General features: G+C 35.7%; 2 protein-coding genes across 2 annotated transcripts; both read left to right on the top strand.

The window, feature by feature from the left end:
- The first annotated feature begins 6780 nt into the window (after positions 1 to 6780).
- LOC145000917 (chaperonin CPN60-2, mitochondrial-like) lies at positions 6781 to 12410 on the top strand. The gene is made up of 17 exons (XM_078960221.1): positions 6781 to 6997; positions 7124 to 7148; positions 7234 to 7365; positions 7441 to 7600; positions 7709 to 7884; positions 7976 to 8071; positions 8156 to 8260; positions 8373 to 8459; positions 8594 to 8683; positions 8760 to 8840; positions 9180 to 9248; positions 9336 to 9413; positions 9510 to 9605; positions 9701 to 9904; positions 10006 to 10111; positions 10181 to 10259; positions 12005 to 12410. The coding sequence occupies exons 1-17, from the start codon at positions 6960 to 6962 to the stop codon at positions 12123 to 12125; spliced, it is 1743 nt and encodes a 580-aa protein (XP_078816347.1). The 5' UTR covers positions 6781 to 6959; the 3' UTR covers positions 12126 to 12410.
- A 2256-nt stretch (positions 12411 to 14666) lies between these two features.
- LOC145001377 (Serinc-domain containing serine and sphingolipid biosynthesis protein) lies at positions 14667 to 24073 on the top strand. The gene is made up of 14 exons (XM_078960749.1): positions 14667 to 14708; positions 21440 to 21558; positions 21641 to 21888; positions 21979 to 22040; positions 22128 to 22287; positions 22368 to 22392; positions 22482 to 22571; positions 22668 to 22839; positions 22994 to 23067; positions 23171 to 23240; positions 23332 to 23403; positions 23531 to 23664; positions 23776 to 23849; positions 23937 to 24073. Exons 3-14 carry the CDS (start codon positions 21660 to 21662, stop codon positions 24026 to 24028), a joined length of 1254 nt encoding a protein of 417 aa, XP_078816875.1. The 5' UTR covers positions 14667 to 14708; positions 21440 to 21558; positions 21641 to 21659; the 3' UTR covers positions 24029 to 24073.
- The last annotated feature ends 35 nt before the right edge of the window (positions 24074 to 24108 follow it).

Below are 24108 nucleotides of genomic sequence, written 5' to 3'. Positions count from 1 at the left end.
AAAGGCCTTATTTGAAGATATGGCCTCTAAGGTGACACCCTAAGTTCATAACCTCCATTAATGCTCATAAAGCTCAAGGGGAAAGGGTATCTGGACCTCTTTGGGTCCAGATCTACAGCACCAACACGAGAAGGGACCAATTACTCCATATAATCATCCTCTAATGGTGCTAAAAAGCCCTAACTCTAAGAATCACATCATAAACTGAAGAAGGGTTCGAATGGATACCTCAAAATAAAGTCTCTGAGCTCTGGAATCACTAGTTTAGCACCCTCTTCAGCCTCCTCTTGTCTTGGTCCTCTTCTATTTGCAAAAACACCAACAAAGATCAAGAAATAGCTCCTTTCCCTCTCACAAACGCTCTAGCACACTTAGGGTTTCTCTCTGGGGTCTGGTAGCCGCAAATGACGGCCATAAGGCCCTTTAAATAGGATCCAAACCCGAGGAATTAGGGTTTCATTAAACAGCATGGACTCACCGAGTCCTCGGGGCGACTCGCCGAGTCCAGCCGTCCACCCGGATAATGATTCGCGTCTCTACTCGGCGAGTCTACGCATCAACTCGCCGAGTCCTTCCACAAAACTTGAAATTTAAAAGAATAAATATAATACCTGAAATTCTGGATGTTACATAGCTCACTACACACGTTTAGGGTTTTACACAGGAAGGCTAGGCAGCTGGGGAGGCAAAAATGAGGCATACGTTCTCTTATATAAGCCCAAACCTCGAGAAATTAGGGTTTCTCTGCCCAGCACCAACTCGGCGAGTCGACTCTCTGACTCGTCGAGTCCATTTATTAATCCCACGCTGCCAACTCGAATTTACTCGACGAGTTGGACTCGCAACTCGTTGAGTCTCCCCATAAACCTCAACATTAAACTCATGAGTAATATGTCTGGAAGTCCGGATGTTACACTTCTCCCCCACATGAATTAGATTTCATCCTCGAAATCGCTCCTCATCATCACATAGATCGAACCCAACAACCTGAAAAGCAGCACCGAAAGGATCTCATACCACACAACTAACTTCCTCCAGGGACACCTGAATCCAAACAGGAACTCCCAAACCCAAAAGGATAGACCCCTCTGATGCTACGATACCCGATCTGACTTCCCAAAATCTGGAAACTCTAGTGGCCTGTCTCATTACCAGACCGCCCTTATAAGATATTACCATGTTATTCGATCCTTGAATAACAGACCCTGATAAATCACTACCCCTCTGATTCTCTTGTTGTGACTGATAGAAACAAGTTAATGATCTGGGGACTAGGCTTGACATGAGTACGGCCTACCACCCACAAACCGACGGACAGAGCGAACGAACCATACAAATGCTAGAAGACAAGTTAAGAGCCTGTGTGATAGATTTTGGTAAAGCATGGGATACCCATCTACCACTTATCGAATTCTTTTACAATAACAACTATCACACTAGCATCAAAGTCGCTCCATTCGAAGCTCTTTATAGTCGCAAGTGTCGATCACCCCTGTGTTGGGCAGAAGTGGGGGACACATAGCTAGCCAGGGGGCAAGTCCCTAATAGCACCTCGTTATTCCTGAAATCATAAGGGATACCACATAAAAGATCGTTCAAATTCGGGAAAGACTAAAAACATCCCGATATCGGAAAAAGAGTTACGCAGATAAGTGACGCAAACTCTTAGAATTCCAGGTTGGTGATCGGGTACTACTGAAAGTTTCCCCTCGGAAAGGAATGATACGTTTCGGTAAACGTGGGAAACTAAACCCAAGGTACATCGGACCGTTTGAAATCCTTTCCAGGATTGGTCCCGTGGCGTACAAACTCCGACTACCACAAGAACTTAATAATGTACATCCTACCTTTCACATCTCAAACCTAAAGAAGTGTTTGTCCGACGAGACTCTCGTGATACCCCTCGACGAAATTGAAGTTAATGAGAGTCTCCATTTTGTGGAAGAACCAGTTGAGATCATGGATCGGGAGATCAAAAGAGCGAAACAAATTCGTATTTCCATATTGAAGGTTCGTTGGAACGCTAAACGAGGACCCGAGTTTACCTGGGAACGCGAGGACCAAATGAAACAAAAATACTCACATCTCTTCCCGAACTCTTGAAGTTCCAGTCAAAATGCAAATTTCGGGACAAAATTCCTTCTAACGGGGGGATGATGTGACAACCGTCAAATTCTGGTCAAGTCAAAGTCAAACAAAGTCAACAAGTCAAACCGGTCAGCTCATTTAACCTTTGTATACTAGGGTTTATGTTATGAAATTTCTATACAATTCACTATTCTAATGAGAAAACATCATTTGGAAAATTCGTATGTTTGAATTTCCTTAGCCTTAATAGTGCTAAACAATGAACCAAAGCGATAAAACACTATTTCACACTCATCGGGAGTGTGTAGGACACTAAAACATGGCTTAACGGGGTTTACAGACCTTGCGTTGCGAAGCCGGACACTCAAAAAGGTCATAAACAGAACCTATCTAAATCTCTTTCACTCTATCTCTCTTTATTTGAAATCTCTCCCAAATCTCTCTCAAAGGTTCCTTCAACTTTTGGTAATCATTCGGGTCATCCTGACCCTTAACCAGGTCAAAAACCGCTTAAAACAGGGTAAAATAGACTTAAGGACCCGAAACCCCTCTTAAAGGGCCGAAGGTCCATGAAGGGACCGAACTGCTGAGTCGAAGCCCCAAGAACCGAACCTGCCTTTCGGACCGAGTCTCGAAAGGACCGAACCCGAAGGTCCTCTCGGACTCGAACCTCGCACGAACCGAACCCGAGGCCATCAGTCCATTTCGCTCTAATTGCTTTCGTTCCATTTTTCCTTCAGGTCAGCAGCAACAAGGACCGAACCTTGACCCACGCACCGAGAGGTCTCGCCGGAAGCCCAAAATCACCCGATTTTCGACTACGACTTCGTTTTAGGCCCGTTTTCATCATTTTAACATGGGATTTTCACCCAAAACTTTGTTTTAACATATAAGGACCCATATTTATTAATTAATCACATTTTTGGGGATAAATCTTATCTAAGAAGAGTGGGTGAAGTACTAGAGGTGGAGTGTTGACCTTTCTTTAGTTTATGACACAAGCAACCACGCACACCCACTCCATGACCAGCCCACACCGCTATCCACCATAAGTAGTAACTTCCTTGTACTTTTCCATCAATCTCTAGCCATTCCCACGTCCTAAGAGCTAGAAAACTCACCCTCTATCCTCATTCTCTCTCATTTCTCTCATTTCCACCCAAAGAGCAAACACTTATCTCTCAACTTCTCTCTTTTAATTCCGAGATTTCCAAGACTTTTATTCCTTATTTGGTAAGTATCATCATCTTTAATATGATTATTACACTTCCTTTTAACTCAAATCATAGATTCCTTACAGAAACTCCATCATATTTGTGTTAGATTCTCGAATCTTCAAGGCATTCTCCTAAGTGTTCTTAGGTAGAACACTCATTTTCTTCAACATCCATACACTAAGAACACATAAGGTGAGTTCATACCCCTAAATTTTCATGTTTTCTTAAGTTTTAAGGGGGGAGGGGATACAAGTTAAATCACCAATAACACAACTAAACTTCTCCAACAACTTTCATCAGGAAAGTTCAACTCTAATCACAAACTGTTTTGGGCACCTTAAACATTTTTGTTTCCCAAAACTGTACAAGCTAAAATTAGTTAAAGTTCTTAGATTTAAAATGACTACTTGCACATCTCCATACGATTTTTCTACAATATATGGTGATTTTTACAAAACTGCCTATCATTTTAAGAACACATCCAGAACAGTCTATGATTATGGGCTTTTTCACTCAAATTGGAGGTTACTAAAAATCATGAGAAAAATTATGAAAAAACTAGACACATTTTCCAAACTCCCAGAATTTACAGATTCAGATTTGGACCTTTGATGAATTTTCTATAAATTTTCTAAGAACAGGAAATATAAATGCTATTACTAGAAAAATGCTATCATTTCATTTACACCTTGTAACTTGCTGGGCAAGGTGTGTATCATTATGTGATTATATGTTATTATCATATATGTCATTTTGTCTTACTATTAGACATACATCAGTTATCAAATGGATTTGTTTTGCTATATTAGCATGTTAAATGACAAATTGTTATGAACGAATTTGCATCCATTACATACAAACTTTTGGTAAACTATGATAAGTAGTTTATGAACACTACTACTACCCTTGTTTTGATAAACTATAATAGGTATAGTTTATGATACATTTACATAACAAACTCATTACTAAAGGGGTACATTTATACAAAAGGGGTTTTCATTACATTACACGTAAATTCGTTAATGACTTTTGTGAGACATTCGCTTCACTTTACAAATAAGTCATGTATTATAACCAGAGTCTCCTAGAGGGAGAGTGTGATAGTTGTTATAGATCTATATTGGGTCTGACAAACCCACACCTTAGTTGAATGCAACAGCTAGACCGACAGGTCTGGGGTGACAAATGTCATAACATTTCCGATGCCTGAAGAACGTCGTTTCAGGCCATCTAGGTCATAGCCTGGTTATAATAACTCACATTAAGTATTAACAAACATTGAATTTTCGGGGATTTCATTGAAATCAAACGAGTTTATGTCGATTTAAGCTTGCATTATTTACTATAAGTAAGGAATGTTACTTATACATTTTGGTCTTGGGTTTTAAGACTACATTTTACGTATTAAGGAAAATATTGGATTTTCTGGAACGAACACTATTTTTACAAGAAAAGGTTTTCATGACTACATACAAATGCTTATGAACTCACCAACCTTTGTGTTGACACTTTTTCAAAACAACTTGTATTCTCAGGAAATCACTAAACAGGTAACCAAGTGCTTTTGAGGATGGGAAGTTAAGGCGTCGAACATTTCATTTTTGTCGACGTAATGTAATTGATATGGAAACATGTAAACTCATACAATGATGTAACTCGTTCAATTATATTTATGTTGGTTGTGTTTACTTTAATCACTATTGCAATTGTTGTTATGATACTATACATGAAGTCCTCCACCCGACACAATCCTTCATGAAAATCTCACTCTGTGTAGAGAACTAGTTATTGCACTAATCGAATAACAGGTTTTGCGTAAAAAGATGAAAAAACAAAGGCTTTCTCCTTATGAGTGTAATCTGGTAGCAAAGAATATATATATATATAAATATATATATATATATATATATATATATAAATAAATATATATATATATATAGAGAGAGAGAGATAGATAGAGAGAGAGAGAGAGATAAGTCGAGACCCACCCACTCTTTTCTCAAATCAATTATATGGTTGGCTTCTACTTCTTTTGATTATTAGGTCTGGTATCATAAATTTCTAAAGAACATGGGTGTTTTGGGTATACGTTTGTATCTGTGTCACGGCGTGCAAGAAGAAAAATCACAACCCATGTGCTGACAGCCAAATGGAGTTAGGTTTTGTTCTCCGATGACAGCAACTAAATCCTTATGAACAACATTATCGGTGGTTCTTCTGTAATCAAAGAGCCAAAGATTGGGTGGTGATATGTAGTTTTTTTTTTGTGTGGATATATATATATATATATATATATATATATATATATATATAGAGAGAGAGAGAGAGAGAGAGAGAGGGAGAGAGAGAGAGAGAGCCCTTTCATTTTTTTTAATTATTAAAATGAATAAATAATTATTAAAACTTAAAAAAATGAATTTAGAAATAGAAAATAAATACCCAAGGGTATTAAAGTCATTTCAGTTTACCGAGGGACCAAATCCGCAATGAAACTAGCTCAAAAGAATCACAGAGCCAAAAAAAATCAGGGTTTGAACTAAAATCCCAAAAAAATGTATACAATAGGGACCATTTTTGCAATTTTATTTTAAATTCCCTATGAAAATAAATAAAAAACAAGTATTTGTATTATGTTAATATGATTGTAGTTGTCTTGTAACTAGGGGTGAGCAAACCCAAACCAAAAACCGAGAAACTGATTAAAACTGATGAAACCGGAACCGGAAAAACCGAAACCGAAGCAAAACCGACAGTTAGGGTTTGATATTTTTAAAAACCGAAAAATCAGGTTTGATTTCGGTTTTTACCTAGAAACCAACCCATCCAACCCGACAAAGCGATCCGTACTTAAAACCGACAAACCGCCCCATCCAACCCAAGAAACCACCCATACTTGATTGTGTTTTTGTTGTACTAGACTATTTCGGGCTTTGGTTGTAACTTGTAATAGACTATTTGTTGTAAGACTTATGTTTTTTAAAGTATCTAACTTTAATTTGGTGTTTTTTAAGTATTTAGCTTGTTGTTTCATTTATATAAAATAGGTTAAAACCCAAAACCCATGGGTTTAAACCCAGAACCCGTGGGTATATGGGTTGAATCCAAGAAAGCGGAAAACCGACCAAACCGAACTTGGAACCCGAGAAATCGAACCGATCAGAAACCGATCCTATTGGGTTCAGAAAACCAAAAACCGATCATTTATGGGTTGGGTTAGATTGGGTCTAAAACCGACCCAAACCGGCCCATGCACAACCTTATTTGTAACAACGTAATTCTAATTCAGTACATTATTAATATTATTACTTTTTATTTTTCATAAATAAACTAATGTAATAATACCAAATATGGTATAAAGATTGAAATGTAAAGGCTAAAATTTGAAACTTTAACAAAAATGGGAGGACAAAAAGTGAAAATTCAAACTAATGCTAATTATCACGTAAAATGTTTGATTTTAGTGCGGATACAATTACCACGGCCAAAAACATAAACCCTCACCATCTCATCACATTTCCAAAACTGAAGGCTAAAACCCTATTCGCCACCACTTCTTCCAGATTCTTCCGTTTACCTCTTTAACAGCAGCAACACACAACCCTCTTCCAGACCCTCATTCCTTCTTCTCGAAATCGTCTAGCATCTTCTGCAATCATGTATCGTTTCGCAGCAAATCTTGCTTCTAAATCAAGGTAAGTTCTCATTTCATCATTTCAACAATTTTCCATCAAAACTCATATGATTTTATCAAATCAAAATTTTGGTTTATGTTCACTATCTCATTTAACCACTACGCCGTTTCTGATTGTGATTTGCAGGATTGCAAATAACAAGGCTCAGCAGGTAATAGATCAACTCTCTGTCGTCATCGTGTGTGTATTTATTTTCACATCTATCTATGCTCATCTTTACCTGCATACGAATACAGATTGGAAGTAGGTTTAATTGGAGCAGAAACTACGCAGCCAAAGACATCAGATTTGGAGTCGATGCTAGGGCTTTAATGCTTAGAGGCGTTGAAGAGCTTGCTGATGCTGTTAGAGTAACCATGGGTCCAAAGGTACTTTCACATTAATCTTTGAATATGGTATAATCAACAGTCTGATAAAAATACTATTTGATAATGACTATATAGGGGCGTAACGTGGTGATCGAACAAAGTTATGGACCTCCTAAAGTAACAAAAGACGGTGTAACAGTGGCAAAGAGCATCGAATTCAAAGACAAAATCAAGAACGTTGGTGCAAGTCTCGTCAAACAGGTTGCTAATGCTACAAACGATGTAGCTGGTGATGGTAAATTTCCACTCGATGATGGATTTTCATCTTTTTTCCCTCGTTTTTTTCACAATTTTCATGAGTATCTTATAAACGATTGTTCCAATGGGGTCGTTAATGTCTCAGGTACTACATGTGCGACAGTTCTCACTCGAGCAATCTTTTCAGAAGGGTGCAAGTCAGTTGCAGCTGGTGTGAATGCAATGGACCTTCGACGTGGTATTTCCATGGCTGTCGATTCTGTGGTCACAAATTTGAAGAGTAGGGCTCGTATGATAAGTACTTCTGATGAGATCACACAGGTTGGTTTTTGGTTTAGATCTACAATCATTTTCTTTTACGCTTGATCATGTTAGTGTTTTGATGGGAAACTAAACATGATAAAACTAACAGGTGGGTACAATTTCTGCAAATGGAGAACGTGAGATAGGTGAACTGATAGCCAAAGCTATGGAGAGAGTTGGGAAAGAAGGTGTCATCACAATTCAAGTAAGCTACAATTTAGTTTATAGTGATTATGATTGAATGTTTCTTTTCTAATTCTTTTGCAAAATTTATCCTACAAATGAATAGGATGGAAAGACGTTGTATAATGAACTTGAAGTTGTGGAGGGAATGAAGCTGGACAGGGGATACATATCTCCACATTTCATCACAAACACAAAGAATCAGAAATGTGTAAGTGTCAATGATATTTGATATCTATTCAATTTCAAGAAGAATCAAACATTTTTTTAAAGAAAATCTTGAATCAGATTGAAAATTGGTAAATTGTTGATGATTGACACAGGAACTAGACGACCCCATTGTTCTAATCCATGAGAAGAAGATATCAAGCATTAGTTCTATAATCAAAGTGTTAGAGTTGGCACTTAAGGTAAAGAGTCCCAAACGTGTTGTAATTTGTAAATGATTATTTCATTCATTTTGAAATATGTTATGCAATTATATATTTTGATGTTTTTTTTTTTTTTTTTTTTTTTTTTTTTTTTTTTTTAAATTTTAATCCAGAAACAAAGACCATTACTTATTGTTGCTGAAGATGTGGAGAGTGAAGCATTGGCTACCTTGATTCTCAACAAGCTTCGTGCTGGCATTAAGGTTATTATTTTTTTTTCTAAAAAAAGTTTTATTCTTTGTTTATGCAACTAACTGTTTTTTTATTTTTTTAAAATAGGTTTGTGCCATTAAAGCTCCTGGATTTGGTGAGAACAGAAAGGCAAATCTCCAAGATCTTGCCACTCTCACTGGAGGCCAGGTGTGTTCTTCATTTTTCCTAATTGTAACATGATATTTTTCATAAATTTGGCAAAATGGGCAGGAGTAACTTTTTATCGAGGGTCAAAATTGTACTTTCATAGCAATGTCATCCAAATCGTAAGCAATAATCACTGCTATAATTGGATGTATCTCTCAAAGTACAATGCTTGATAAGAAAATAACTGAAAGTACAATGCTATAATTTCGTAGATTTTTAAAAATTTAAATTCTACCCATTTGATTCTTTGCTTTATAATGTAAACCCAAATTGACCCATTTTCTGTAAATAATTCAAAATTGATATATCTTTAACAATGGTTTTTCATCTGTTCTACAGCTTATAACAGAAGAACTTGGCATGAATCTTGAGAATGTGGAGTTTGAAATGCTCGGCTCTTGTAAAAAGGTTTGTTACATCACTTCAAGCATCAAAAACTAAATTTAAATTTCTGGGTTTTGTTTATAACTAAATAAATGATGATTCTTGATTCAGGTCACTGTGTCCAAAGATGACACAGTTGTTCTTGATGGTGCTGGTGATAAGAAATCTATAGAAGAGAGATGTGAACAGGTGCCCTTTATTAACATTTTCCTTCATTCATAATTTCATATTCATATCTTTTTAGAATAATATTTTCAAATGGATCAAATCCCAATTTTATAACAGATAAGGTCAGCAATCGAGTCCAGCACATCTGATTATGATAAAGAAAAGTTTCAAGAAAGGCTAGCCAAGCTTTCTGGTGGTATTGCTGTACTAAAGGTGTTTCCTTTTTTACATCTTTTATCCAAAAAAATATCTTTTTATCTTTTCTTGTGTTCAAAATAAATAATGAAAGATTTGTAATCATGTTGAAGATTGGAGGAGCTAGTGACACTGAAGTAGGGGAAAAGAAAGATAGAGTTACAGATGCTTTAAATGCCACCAAGGCAGCTGTTGAAGAAGGAATCGTGCCAGGTGGCGGTGTTGCTCTTCTTTATGCATCTAAAGAGTTGGAAAAACTACAAACAGCCAACTTTGATCAGAAAATAGGTGTTCAGATAATTCAAAACGCACTAAAGGTCACAACTTTATTTCCAGATTCTAACGTTTGATTTTGTATATAAGAATATAAGATGAAGAAATTAACATTTTTTATTTTATTTAATCTGTTTGATTACAGATGCCAGTTCATACGATTGCATCTAATGCTGGGGTTGAGGGTTCTGTTGTTGTTGGGAAGCTTTTAGAACAGGATGATCAGGATCTTGGGTATGATGCAGCTAAAGGTATGTGTTAATGGAGATTGAGAATTTATTTTTATTGGGACTTTTTTTGTAAAATTTGTTGGTTTTCAGGTGAATATGTGAATATGGTGAAAAATGGAATCATTGATCCGTTGAAAGTCATAAGAACAGCCTTGGTTGATGCTGCAAGGTTAGTTGAAACTCATAAACATAGTCGTATGTAATTAAAATTCCATGATCTTTAACATTTTTTAAAAAATATCAAAACTTTAATTAAATTGTTCTAGTATTTCTTAGTATTTAATATTAATTGTTTTTCTTCTAAGTGTTAGTAAACATCTTTTTGAAACATTAAATAATATTTTTTTTCCGATTATTTGAAATACATATTATAGTATGTATTTGAAACTACAAAATAACTTTTTTCCTTTTTATCTATTAATTTAATTTCGTAAAGGGAAAACTACAATAAAGTTCCTACATATTGATCTCATAATCGATTTAGTCACTATATATTTTTTTTATTCAATTAAGTCCCAAATACCGGTAATCGTATTCAATTTAACCCTTTGACCCGGTCAACAGGTCATTCAACTTTCAAAAATTACATTTTTGGCCCAGATTTCAAAATTTATTACAAATTTGGTCCAAAGTTTACACTTTTGGCCCAGATTTTAATTTTTTTTTACAAATTTGGTCCAAACTTACCTTTTTTGCCCAAATTTTAGAATTTTATTATGAATTCATCCTAATTTTAGTTTTTTTTCAAAAAATTGTTTCTAATATGTTTTTTCTTTATAAAATCATATTTATACAAAAAAATGTATTTTCACATAAAAATCTTATATTTTCTATATAAAAACGTTTTTTAAAAAGTTTTTTGTATATGAAATATCTAGCTATAAAAATATGTATTTATTTAGTATATAAATATATATAAATTCGTTTTTATAAAAAATTGTACACAAATACCTATCACCTTTATATATATATATATATATATATATATATATACACACAAATAGGTATGTATCTATATTTTTTTATAAAATCGTGTTTGTTTATATTTTTTTTATAAAAACGTGTTTGAATAATTTTTTATATAATACGTGTTTGTATACATTTTATAAAAACGTGTTTGAATAAGTTTTTATATAATACGTGTTTGTATATATTTTATAAAATCGTGTTTGTATACATTTTATAAAATGTATACGAACACTAATTATATAAAAAAATATTCAAACACGTTTTTATAAAAAGAAATATAAACAAACACAATTTTATAAAAAAAAATATAGATAAAATAGGTGTTTGTATACATTTTTTTTTGTAAAATATGTTTTTGTATACATTTTTTTTATAAAAACGGATTTCTATATATTTATATACTTAATAAATACTTATTTTTATAACTAAATATTTCATATACAAAAAACTTTTTGAAGAAAGTTTTTATATATAACATATAAGATTTTTATGTGAAAATACGTTTTTTTTTTTGTATAAATATGATGTTATAAAGAAAAAACATATTTCAAACAATTCTTTGAGAAAAAAAGTTGTAATAAAACTTAAGTTAAGATGAATTCATAATAAAATTCTAAAATTTGGGCAAAAAGGGTAAAGTGTGGACCAAATTTGTAACAAAATTTGAAATTTGGGCCAAAAGTGTAAATTTTGGATTAAATTTGTAATAATTTTGAAATCTGGGCTAAAAATGTAATTTTTGAAAGTTAGATGACCTGTTAACCGGGTCAAAGGGTTAAATTGAATACGATTACCGGTATTTGGGACTTAATTGAATAAAAAAAATATATAGGGACTAAATCGATTATGAGGCCAATATGTAGGGATTTTATTGCAGTTTTTCCTTTCGTAAATGTTCATAATAGATTCTAAGGCTTATTTTTTAATTTTTAATTTTGTGTGTAGTGTGTCTTCTTTGATGACGACTACTGAAGCTATTGTGGTTGAACTCCCGAAGCCAGCTAGTGAAGGTGCTCCTGGAATGGGCGGTGGTGGAATGGGAGGAATGGGTGGAATGGACTTTTGACCGGTCAAAGGATATTGACATACATTTTACTGACAAAATAAAACACAACACTTGAGGAGGGTAAAGAAGGCATAGGTGTGATTAAAATGCAAGAGAAGTAGTAAAAATTTTCATTTTTTTTTGTCGGCATTTGGATTATGAGAGTGACGTGTTATCATGAAAAAAGTTTATTTAGTGATGAGTTTTGTGGTGAACAATTTCTTCATCTTTACTTGGATGTCATTTGAATGTTTGCTAATGGCTTGCTGTGTTTGAGATGGGAAAAAATGTTCTTATTCCTGCCTACTGCCACCTATTCCATTTCATACGCTTAAAAGCCAAACTGTTTATTATATTTATTTCATTTCGTGTTCTTGTTTTCAATTTTGAGTGAAGATAAAATCTATGGTTTTGTCTTTAACGGGGTGATTCTAGAAGTGGATAATGACTGATATGGTTCTTGACAGGGGGTTTTGATTTTACGATTTATGCTATTTAAGATGTCCATCTCGGTTTTTTTTTTTTTTTTTTTTTTTTTTTTTTAAATTTATTTATTTATTTATTTTTTATTATTTATTTATTTTTAGGTTGATAAATGGTCAAAATCTTACATAATTTACCTACTAGTTTTTGCGGTCGTTGTGCTTAGATCAAGTGGTATACTTGTAATGAACATGTTCGTGGTCTATATGGCCATGAACAACAATTGTGAACATCACCTTATATTCTTAGTCATGGAAAAATTCGTGGTCAATTATTGTGGGGAGCACTAACCATCACCTCTTATGAGTTTTTTTTTTTTTTTTTTTTTTTCTCTATCTCTACCTCTCTACGGATTAATTAATTAAAATATATATATTTTTTATTTTAGTAATGAAAAATAAGAAGGATATATAGTGGTAGGTATCCCAACATTTTAGCGGTTGGATGTGGTAATGAGTTAGTACCCACCACTATAGTGGTTAGCAGTGGGTATAACGTCGAAATTTATATAATTTTGTTTTATTATTAAATTTTATTTTATTATATGATTTATATCTTAAAACACTTCCCAGGTCCTTTGTCTAAAATGGTAAACACACTATTTGGACGGCTAATGTCAAACCCATCCTATCGCCTATTGTAGTAATCATGAAATGTTAATAATATTCTAGACGTACCGAGTTTGAATTTTGGGCTTGCTTTATTGAATTTTAAATCACAATGAATTTTGGGCTTGCTTTATTGAATTTTGAATCACAAACATTTGGCTCTTCCATCTCGTTACATAATATTTAACACTAATATTTTAGGTATATTATTCTTTATTCAATACTATATTTAGTGTTACACTAAAATCCAATACCATATATAGTGTTAGATATAATAAAGGGTTAGAGCATTATATTTTACAATATAAAAATGATTTTTTAGTGTAGGGTTGAAGATGCCCTAAAGACTGAAACATAGTCATAATCAACCTCTTATTGGACCCAAAAGAGGGATATCAAACACCCTCAAAAAGTAAAATCAAACTAGAAGTAATTCGGTTTTTGGTTTCACTACAATATTTTGTTACAATTTTTCGGTTTTTATTTTCTATTTCCAAAAAGGGTTTTTGTTAACTATATTATAACGGTCCGGCATAAATATATAAAAATTCAAGACAATAGTATTACAAATTTGAAACGGAAATAATTAGTTTGATGAGCTAGATTCTAGGTTATTGTTATGCAGCCACCACTCAAATTCACATATAGAAGGAAAAAACAGAAAAAGATTCCAGGGGCAGGGGGGACTACCAGATCATTCATCATGACTGCAGAGGTAATGGGTGGAGCAGGGGCAAAATGGGCATTTGGAGTCCCAGCTGTCATTCGTGCCCTATTAAGGGGGAGACCATCCTAAGGGAAATCATCATCATTATTCTTAGAAGTTTCTATTACTTGGGAGAGTGTAGCATCTCGAATAGCTACTATTTTATTTCTTTCTGTATTCTCTTGTCATCCATGCCAGTTATGAAGTTTATGAAATAGTAGAATCAAATTAAACGGGTGGAATCACTGGAGTTGGAGCTGGGTACCTTGTATGATTGTCTGGAGAATCAAGGTCATCAGATTCAACACCAAGCAGACTCAATAGCGTCTATCCAGATGAAGATCGATCAAAATCAATTGAAAATGGAACAGAAGTTTGAGGAGATCTTGGGGGCCATAGCCAAGGGTAACCAGGGAAAGACTATAGGGGAAAGAGAGCCGACCGGCACACCGGTAATATCCATGGAGGGGACTCCGAAAGGTTACAGTGGGACATCGCACAGTAACATCGACAGAGTAAGAATGGGAAATGGAGGAGGTGAGGGCCAGAATGGCTAATGCAACTGGAGGTACCGGAAGTTGGAGATGCCCTTGTTTGACGGAGAGAACCCGGATGGTTGGATCCTGAGAACAGAGCGGTATTTCAATTTCTATAGACTATTGGAGAGTGACAAGTTGGAGGGCGCGGTGGTGGCTCTTGAAGGGGATGCTCTCCTCTGGTTTCAATGGGAACATGGGAGAAGACCGGTAATGCAATGGAACAAACTGAAGACGCTCCTCCTTCGTCAGTTCCGACCCATCTATGCAGGTACGCTATACCAGCAATGGTTGTCCCTAATTCAAACCGGGTCGGTACATGAATATCAACGTTCGTTTATCGGACTACTTGCCCCACTTAAAAATATTCCGGATGATGTGATATTGGGCCAATTCATTAACGGACTAAAAGAAGACATAAGAACGGAGGTCCAATTGTTCGAACCCCGATCCATTGATCATGCGATGTCAGTCGCCATCAAAGTAGAAGGTAAGCTTCGTTCCCACACTTCTAAGAAACCAAGCTCGACTCCTATGGCGATCCAGGAAACGACTCCCCTTATCACTCCCATAAAAACAACCTTCTACCCATCAAAAAACCCTAATACACCTTCCCACAAACGTTTCCCTGAAATTCGAAGGCTCACTAATCAAGAACTCCAAAAGAAAAGGGAAAAAGGCATATGTTATCGTTGTGATGAAAAATGGAACCCATGGCATCGCTGTAAGAAGAAGGAACTAAGTGTGCTGATAACCCATGAAGATGAGGATCAAGAAGATGAACCCCAAATCGAAGTAGAAAAGGACCCAGAAATAGAGACCCCAGAAGAAACCGTCCTCTTAGGAATTTGTTTAAACTCGGTGATTGGAATTGCTAACCCAAAAACTCTCAAATTGAAGGGGGAATTGGCAGGAGCGGAAGTAGCGATCCTCATTGACCCAGGGGCAACCCACAAATTTTTATCCCTGTCAGCCATTAAGCATCTCAATATCCCCATATCTCCTACTGCTGGGATTGGAGTGTCCTTGGGAACAGGAGAGGCTGTCACCGGAACGGGGAAGTGCAAGGGTGTACTGTTATATGTTCAAGGAGTGTGTATCAAGGAAGATTTTCTACCTTTGACGTTGGGAACTTCTGATGTCATATTGGGAATTCAGTGGCTGGAAACATTGGGTCCGGTAACTACTAATTGGAAAACACAACACATGAAATTCAAACTGGGAGGACAGTAGGTTACATTGAAGGGTGATCCGTCCCTGGAACGTGCTCAGATATCTTTGAAAAACATGGTAAGAACCCTAGGGTCGTCCGGAGGGGGATATTGGGTCCAATTCAGCCTCATAGAACAACTTCCTTCAGACTCCAGCCTACCAGCATGCCCCCCTTACTTGGAGCCGGTGGTGTAGCAATACATTTCGGTCTTCTCATGGAATGCAGGGTTACTACCCATTCGAAATCAACAACATGCCATACAACTGAAGGAGGGAACGTAACCGGTTTCGGTGAGACCCTATAGGTACACCCACACACAAAAAGAAGAGATTGAGAGGCTACTTCAAGACATGCTTAAGGCGGGCATCATTCAACCAACAAGGAGCCCCTTCTCGAGTCCAATCCTCCTAGTAAAGAAAAAAGATTGGTCTTGGAGATTCTGCATGGACTATCGAAGCCTTAATAGGGTTACAGTAAAAAAAAATAAATTTCCCATACCTCTCATTGAAGAACTATTGGATGAACTGCATGGGTCACGAGTGTTTTCTAAGTTGGACCTAATATCAGGCTATCATCAAATCAGAATGAAGTAGGAAGATATACACAAGACGGCTTTCTGATCTCACGTAGGACATTACAAATTTAAGGTAATGCCCTTTGGCCTTACCAACGCCCCAACAACCTTCCAATCAGTAATGAACGAAGTCTTCAGGCCATATTTACACAAGTTTGTGCTAGTTTTCTTTGATGACATCCTGGTATACAGCTCGGATGAAACGCAACACCAAGGACATCTGGAGATTGTGTTGAGTACGCTAAGGCAACATGAATTCTTTGCTAACCCAAGCAAGTGTGAGTTAGGGAAGCAACAAATAGCTTATTTGGGGCATGTTATCTCTAAGCAAGGGGTGGCGGTTGATCACGAAAAAATTAGAGCAGTCGAAGCGTGGCCGGTTCCCACCACTATCAAGGAGCTCTGAGGTTTTTTGGGCCTATTCGGTTATTACCGGAAATTCATCAGAGGATACGTGGGAATTGCAACCCCCTTAACAGATCTTCTCAAGAAGGATAATTTTAGGTGGAATGAGGCAGCCATGGGAGCCTTTCAAGCTCTAAAGTTTGCTCTCACTCAGACGCCAATTCTAGCCCTGCCCAACTTTGAGAAATTATTCATAGTAGAAACGGATGCATCCGACACCGGATTAGGGGTAGTCATGATACAAGAAGGGCACCCCGTTGCTTATTACAGCCAAGTGCTAGGGGAAAGAAACAGACTGAAGTCTGTTTATGAGAAAGAATTGATGGCCATCGTGTTGGCAGTAAGAAAATGGAGGCACTACCTCTTAGGGAGGCGTTTCATTATCAGAACAGATCAACGCAGCCTGAAATTTCTAATGGAACAAAGAGAAGTAGGACCGGAGTATCAGAAGTGGATGTAGAAGATCCTTGGATTCGAATTTGAAATATAATACAAGCCAGGTCTAACCAACAAGGTAGCCGATGCCCTGTCTCGGACCGGACATATGACCACGGAATTACAGGCCCTGCAATCCGGGTGGTCAATTTCCATGGAGGAATTGGAAAAGGAAATAACTGTGGACCCGTTTATCCAGCAAGTCAAAGAGGATATCATGGAAGGAGGGAAGGTGCACTGCAGGGTATACCTGGGAAAAGGGTAGACTTTTTTACAAAGGTAGGATCGTTATTCCCCAAAAATCCCATTTTATCAAGTTGCTGCTCAAGGAGTTCCATGATTCTGCCATTGGAGGGCACGCAGGAGAATTCCGAACCTACCAAAGGTTGGCCTCAGAATGGTTTTGGGTGGGCATGAGGAAGACAATGCAAAAATATGTGCAAGGATGTAGCACGTGTCAAACCCAAAAATCTGCCAACACGCATCCTGTTGGGTTGTTACAGCCGTTACCCATTCCAGATAAGGTGTGGGAGGAAGTGACGATGGATTTTATTGAGGGCCTTCCTAATTCTGATGGATTCAACTCCATATTGGTAGTGGTGGACCGACTAACCAAGTACGCCTATTTTATTGCTCTAAAACACCCCTACACAGCCACCTCCATTGCTGCCACCTTCATCAAGGAAGTCGTTAGATTACATGGGTTCCCAATCTCAATTGTCTCCGATAGGGATAAGATCTTTATGAGTCATTTTTGGAACGAACTCTTCAGGTTGCAAGGTACCCAACTGATGAGGAACACTGCCTACCACCCCCAAACGGATGGCCAATCGGAGATAGTCAATAAGGCACTGGAACTCTACTTACGCTGCTTCATCCAAGGGAAGCCCAAAACATGGAACAAGTGGCTGGCTTAGGCAGAATTTTTTCACAACAATGCTTATCATACACCTGGGAAAACCACCCCTTTTAAAGCTCTATATGGTCGAGACCCACCCCGGGTAGGTAAGATACACAAAGAGAACACGACAGTCATGGCAGTGGAAGAACAACTCCTTGAGAGAGATGCCATATTGGATGACCTGAAAAGTCATTTGCTCCAAGCTCAACAGAAGATGAAGGCTGTGGCAGATAAAAATAGGAGAGATGTGACTCTAATAGTGGGGGATTGGGTTTATCTCAAATTGCAACCCTACAGGCAACGATCAATGGGACCCAGACCCTTCCAGAAATTGGCAGCAAGATTCTATGGACCCTTCTTGGTTACACAAAAGGTTGGGAAGGCGGCCTACAAAATTCAATTGCCCGACACCGCCAAGATTCATCCGGTTTTTCATGTATATCAACTCAAGAAGGCCATTGGTAATCAAGTTGCAAACCCTACTCTACCTGCTCACATGACAGAGGAATTGAAGCTTGATTGGATTCCAGAAGCGGTCTTAGGGGCGCGAGTGCAGTCCGGAGACAAGGATCAAAACACAGAAGTTTTGATCAAATGGGATGGAGTGCCAGAATTTGAATCAACCTGGGAGGACTGGTCCACTATAGCGGAGACTTTTCCAGAATTCAACCTTGAGGACAAGGTTGGTCTTTGGGGAAGGAGTAATGTTATGCAGCCACCACTCAAATTCACATATAAAAGGAAAAAACAGAAAAAGATTCCAAGGGCAGGGGGACCACCAGATCGTCCATCATGACTGCAGAGGTAATGGGGGAGCAGGGGCAAAATGGGCAGTTGTCATTCGTGCCCTATTAAGGGGAAGACCATCCTAAGGGAAATCATAATCATTATTCTTAGAAGTTTCTATTACTTGGGAGAGTGTAGTATCTCGAATAGCTACTATTTTATTTCTTTCCGTATTCTCTTGTCATCCATGCCAGTTATGAAGTTTATGAAACAGTAGAATAAATCTATCAGTTCTTGCTCATTATAATTGTTTAGTCCATAACAGTTATACATTAAAACTAAAGTAAAAAATGGAATATTTTTACCCCAAACCTTAAAAAGTTGAATCTAACTTCTAACGCTAAGGATCCACATCAACCAACTTCAAAACTATTACATGATATGTAAACCAAGTACTCAATGATATGTTAGGATCTAAGATCCAAGGCCGGTCCAAACGTATATGGGCCCGAGGCGAAAGAAAAAAAAGCCTCTTACAGACAAATATAATAAAGATTAAAAAAAATATCATTTATTTTTCAGTATAAGCATGTTCAATTAGCAATAACAAGCAAGCCAAATTATTTATCTTTTGACCTAGTTCGAGTATGAACCAAATTTAGGCCTTAAAAATCATTTAAGTAATATTATATATATATATATATATATATATATATATATATATATATATATATATATATATATATATATATATACAGCCAAGAAATTTTGGGCCTCCAAGAGATGTGGGCCCTGAGCGGTCGCCCGGGTTGCCCACCATCTGGACCGATCTTGCTAATATCTAACTGTTTATCAAGAAACCCGAGTTTTGTGTTGTCCCTCGCATGGCCATTTCCAAGCCTTGAATCCAAAACTTTTGCTTTCCCAATTCCCACACATACTAGCATAAAACTAACAAAAATACACAAGAGATAGTTTTGTGTCCTATAGTTGGTATAATAGTTAATATAGTACATTAACCAAGTGGGCCGTAGATAGAGTTCACTAATGCACTTACTCACTCATGCCGACAAACCTAAACCCAATCATACAACACCTAATAATGTAACCCATATTTGGCTATTTGCATAATGCATGTTGAATAAACAAAATAGAAGGTGAAAATAGGAGCAAAAAAGGAGGCCAGTAGCAATCACATACCCCAAAAGCTTTAAGCACTAGATTTTGATGTTAAATAATCCAATATGGACACATATTAATTTCTAAATTAGATTTGATTGTTTCAATACTAAAATGATTAAATGATGGCCTCGAATATTTAATTTTATTTATTGAGCTCCGCTCCTCAGCAGCAACGGTCTCTAACGCGTGATTGGGGTTCCAGCCATAATCCATTTAACATTGGGTCAACCCGTTTGGACCTACCACCTTTTGTCATCTTTCTGTTTGTTTTTTTACTTGTGGCTTCATATGCACTCAAAGTATCACCATTCTTCATCTTCACGTGTATACCTTTTCTCACTACCCTTTTTTTTAACCATTTCGTCATTTTTCTAGAATTTTGTTTCCTCGTTTTCACACCATCAAAATAGATGCATATATCTTTCAATGTATCATGTTTGAGCTTAAGAAACTTCACCAAATTCTCTTCTTCTTGATGATAACCATTTCATGTTCAAGTTTAAAACTCCGATATAATGTGCCCTGTTGAATCTTTGAGTACTTGTTAAAAACTCTTTAAGTTACCACCACTAACCTCATATTGCATGTTTGATAGGAATGTAAAAAACAAAGTTGTTGCTCATTTTCTTGGATTCTAATCTTCCTAAGTCTTAGTTAATTTTCCAATTAGTTAACTTGTAATCATAATTTTAAAGAAAATAAGACACATATATACTAATCTAACATAACCTAACTTGTCCTAACTTACAAGCATCATTCCACTTTACAGGTTACTTGATCCAATTTTCTTAAAAGAAGTTAATATTTCATTTTATCGGTCATAACAAAAAATTGATACAACTTTAATTAATAATATATCTCAAGGTAAATACAAAAAATAACAATGTTTATTTATTTATTTGTTTATTAAGCATCCTACTCTTATTTCTCAGTATTACAACATTGATTTTTTTTTTTTTTTATAACATTACCCTCTCAGTTTATTCTTATTGGGAGATTATATTTTGAAAAACATATCCAATTATAATAGTGAAAATTGTTTTGTATCTAAATGATATTTCTAAAATTGGGTAGAATTTTTTTAAATTCTTTAATCAATGAATCAAGAAGAAAATACATTGTTATTTTTTGCTTTTAACTCAATAGTTTGCTAGGATATTCTTTTGTCTTGTTAAAAACTCGAAATTACGTATGATTTATGCTTTTTTTTAGAGAAAAGACGAAAATGTTGCATTTCTCTTTTTATTATCATTTCCTTGATGGGTTTTGTTTATTTCCCTTTTCTGTAACATGGGTCTGTGTTATTTGACAACTAATACAAATAAAAAACAAAACTTTAATCCAAGTAAAAAACATTAAAATGGAAGAAAGACAGATGTCTTCTAAACAATAAAAGAGTGTTCAAGAAATGGAGTGTCTGCTAACAGTATCTACTTACTCAGACTTAGTTGTTGGGCTGACTTTATACCAATTATTACTCAAACCTGACAAATTGGAGGCTTGCTACCTTCTTCTTCTTTATTTAATTAATTATTACTTTAAGGGTGAAAAAAAACATGATATCAGGGTCTATGAGCATCTTAATTGAATCCAAGAAGCCTCATACTCATCACTCCCCTAAGCTTTCAGACCCTTCACTGATTTTCATAAGGAACCAATTGGCAACAAATCCAGAAACATCGAAGGTTTGTTAACCTTCTATTCATTCCTTAATCTTGTTCTTAACTTCTTTAACTATACTTGAATTTTTGATTCATTTTTGGCTAGTAAACTAGCTAGTTTCAGGATGGTTGAGCCTGATGAAATGATTGAAGATGACGTGTTTGTAGACATCAAACTAACAAATGATGAGATTGTTCAATGGGAAATTATGCAACAAATGAGCATAGAGTGTTTAATAAGAAGGAAGAAATCACTAAGAGCACGCTATACTTATGGCATTATCTTCTCATTAGTAAATCTTGTAGCCTGGTTTCTACGTGACTATGGCCAAAGGGTTTCCCTTCACTTCCACAGTAAGTTCTTAAAAACTTATTTAATCACCAATATATAACAATTCAATTTGGGTAAAATAGTTTTAATAAGTTTCTTTTACTGTTTTACAGTTCTTAAAGGCCATGACTGTTTCCAAACAATGGGAGTTCTTCGTGTTAGCTTGGGATGCTTCGTATCTTTTGTTTAGTCAGATGAAATTATTAAAAAAAAATGTATCTTTCACAAATCTTGATTTTGCCTTAATGTGTTTTAATTCTAGATATATTTCTTTATGTTGTTTTTGACCACATGTGGAACAAAAAAGTTATTCAACATTCGTAATACATGGCATTCTGGATGGTGGACTGTGAAATTTGGTATATTGGTGATCATTTTAGTGTTTTCGTTCTTCATACCCTCGGATTTTGTTCAATTATATGGTAAGTCAATCGAATTACAAGAACTTATTATATAAATGCAAATTTGTTGTTAAAATGACTAAAATCTTACGTTTTTTCAGGTGAACTTGCTCGAGTTGGTGCAGGGTAATCTTTTATAAAACATTATTTTTAAAGGGTTTTAATCTTTTTCATTAAAATCAGTTCTTAATTACTAAATTAAATCTATGATCCAGGATCTTTCTCCTCCTTCAGCTTGTAAGTGTGATCGAGTTCATAGCATGGTGGAATGCTTACTGGATGCCCGATGAAAGAAAGAAGCAAAGGTTTGATACATTTTTTTATCCATAATTAATTAATTATCATCCTCTTTAATTATCAAACTTAACAAATTAAAGTCCATCGTCTTTTATGTTTTGCAGCTCGTGTTGTGGATTATTCATGTCAACATTGTTCTATATGGCCTCTTTATGTGGGATCATTGTAATGTATGCATTGTATGCATCAAAACCTTCATGCACTCTCAACATATTCTTCATTACCTGGACAACAGTTTTGCTTCTTGTCATGATGATTATATCCTTGCACTCAAAGGTATATATATATATATATATATATATATATATATATATATATATATATATATATATATATATATATATATATATATATATATATATGTCCTTGATTCAATTCTACATTTTTATATATGCTGGAATTAATCTAATTATCTCTACACTTAAAACAGGTGAATAAAGGTCTTTTATCATCTGGGATCATGGCATTTTATATCGTTTTTCTTTGTTGGTCTGCGTTAAGAAGGTTTGTAATTATTAAATTATCGATCGACTGATTGTTGCATTAATTATAGATTACTTTGATTGCTTAAATCTTTTGTTGATTGATAGCTCTCATGGTTTTCCAGTGAGCCAGCAAACGAAATATGCAGCCCTCAAAAGCACGAAAACAAGCATGTTGACTGGATAACTGTGCTAGTAAATAACCTCACGTATACCCTTCATTTTTTACCTTAAACTTATACTATGATCACATGAATTTACACTTTTATCCCTTTTGTGCTTCTAGGGTTTCCTGATCGGGGTTTCCGCCATTGTCATGGCAACATTTTCCACCGGGATGGATTCACAAACATTTCAGGTTAATTTCTCCGTTTTATATATGTTTAATCTCAAAATCTCCGATTTGTGATGTATAGATAATATCATAATACTAGATCTTTTATATATTTACACACATATTGCATTAAACTTTCTGTTTTGTTCAGCTAAAGAAACAAGAAGATCAGATGGAGGATGATATCCCATATAAATATGGCTTCTTTCACCTGATATTCTCTTTGGGTGCTATGTACTTTGCTATGCTGTTCATCAGCTGGAATCTTGATAGCTCAACCAGGAAGTAAGATCCAGATGCCATTTTCATTTCTGTAATGAAATCAGTTGTAAATTTAAAGATACGATAAAAACCCATGTTGTGTAATTAATTTTGTGAAAATAAAAAACAAAACAGATGGAGCATTGATGTCGGGTGGACAAGTACATGGGTGAAAATCATTAATGAATGGTTTGCAGCCACAATATACTGTAAGTATTAACCTCGTAATTTCTATATATAGTCTTTACTAATTTGACGTTGATCTTCATATATAGACGTTTGACCATTGAATGCAGTATGGAAATTGATTTCTCCAATTGTGAGACAACCCAAGATCATGAATCATGAAGAGCCTACGCAACAAGAGCAGCTACAGAATTCAACATGAGTTTGTTAATCATGAAGAACCTATACATATACAATAAGCGGGGTTTCACCGGATATATAAATTTAATTTGTTTATTTTAT

This window comes from Lactuca saligna, chromosome 6, assembly GCF_052625555.1.
Source record: "Lactuca saligna cultivar CGN05327 chromosome 6, ASM5262555v1, whole genome shotgun sequence".
Lineage (NCBI taxonomy): Eukaryota > Viridiplantae > Streptophyta > Magnoliopsida > Asterales > Asteraceae > Lactuca > Lactuca saligna.
This window is presented reverse-complemented; position numbering and strand designations above follow the sequence as displayed.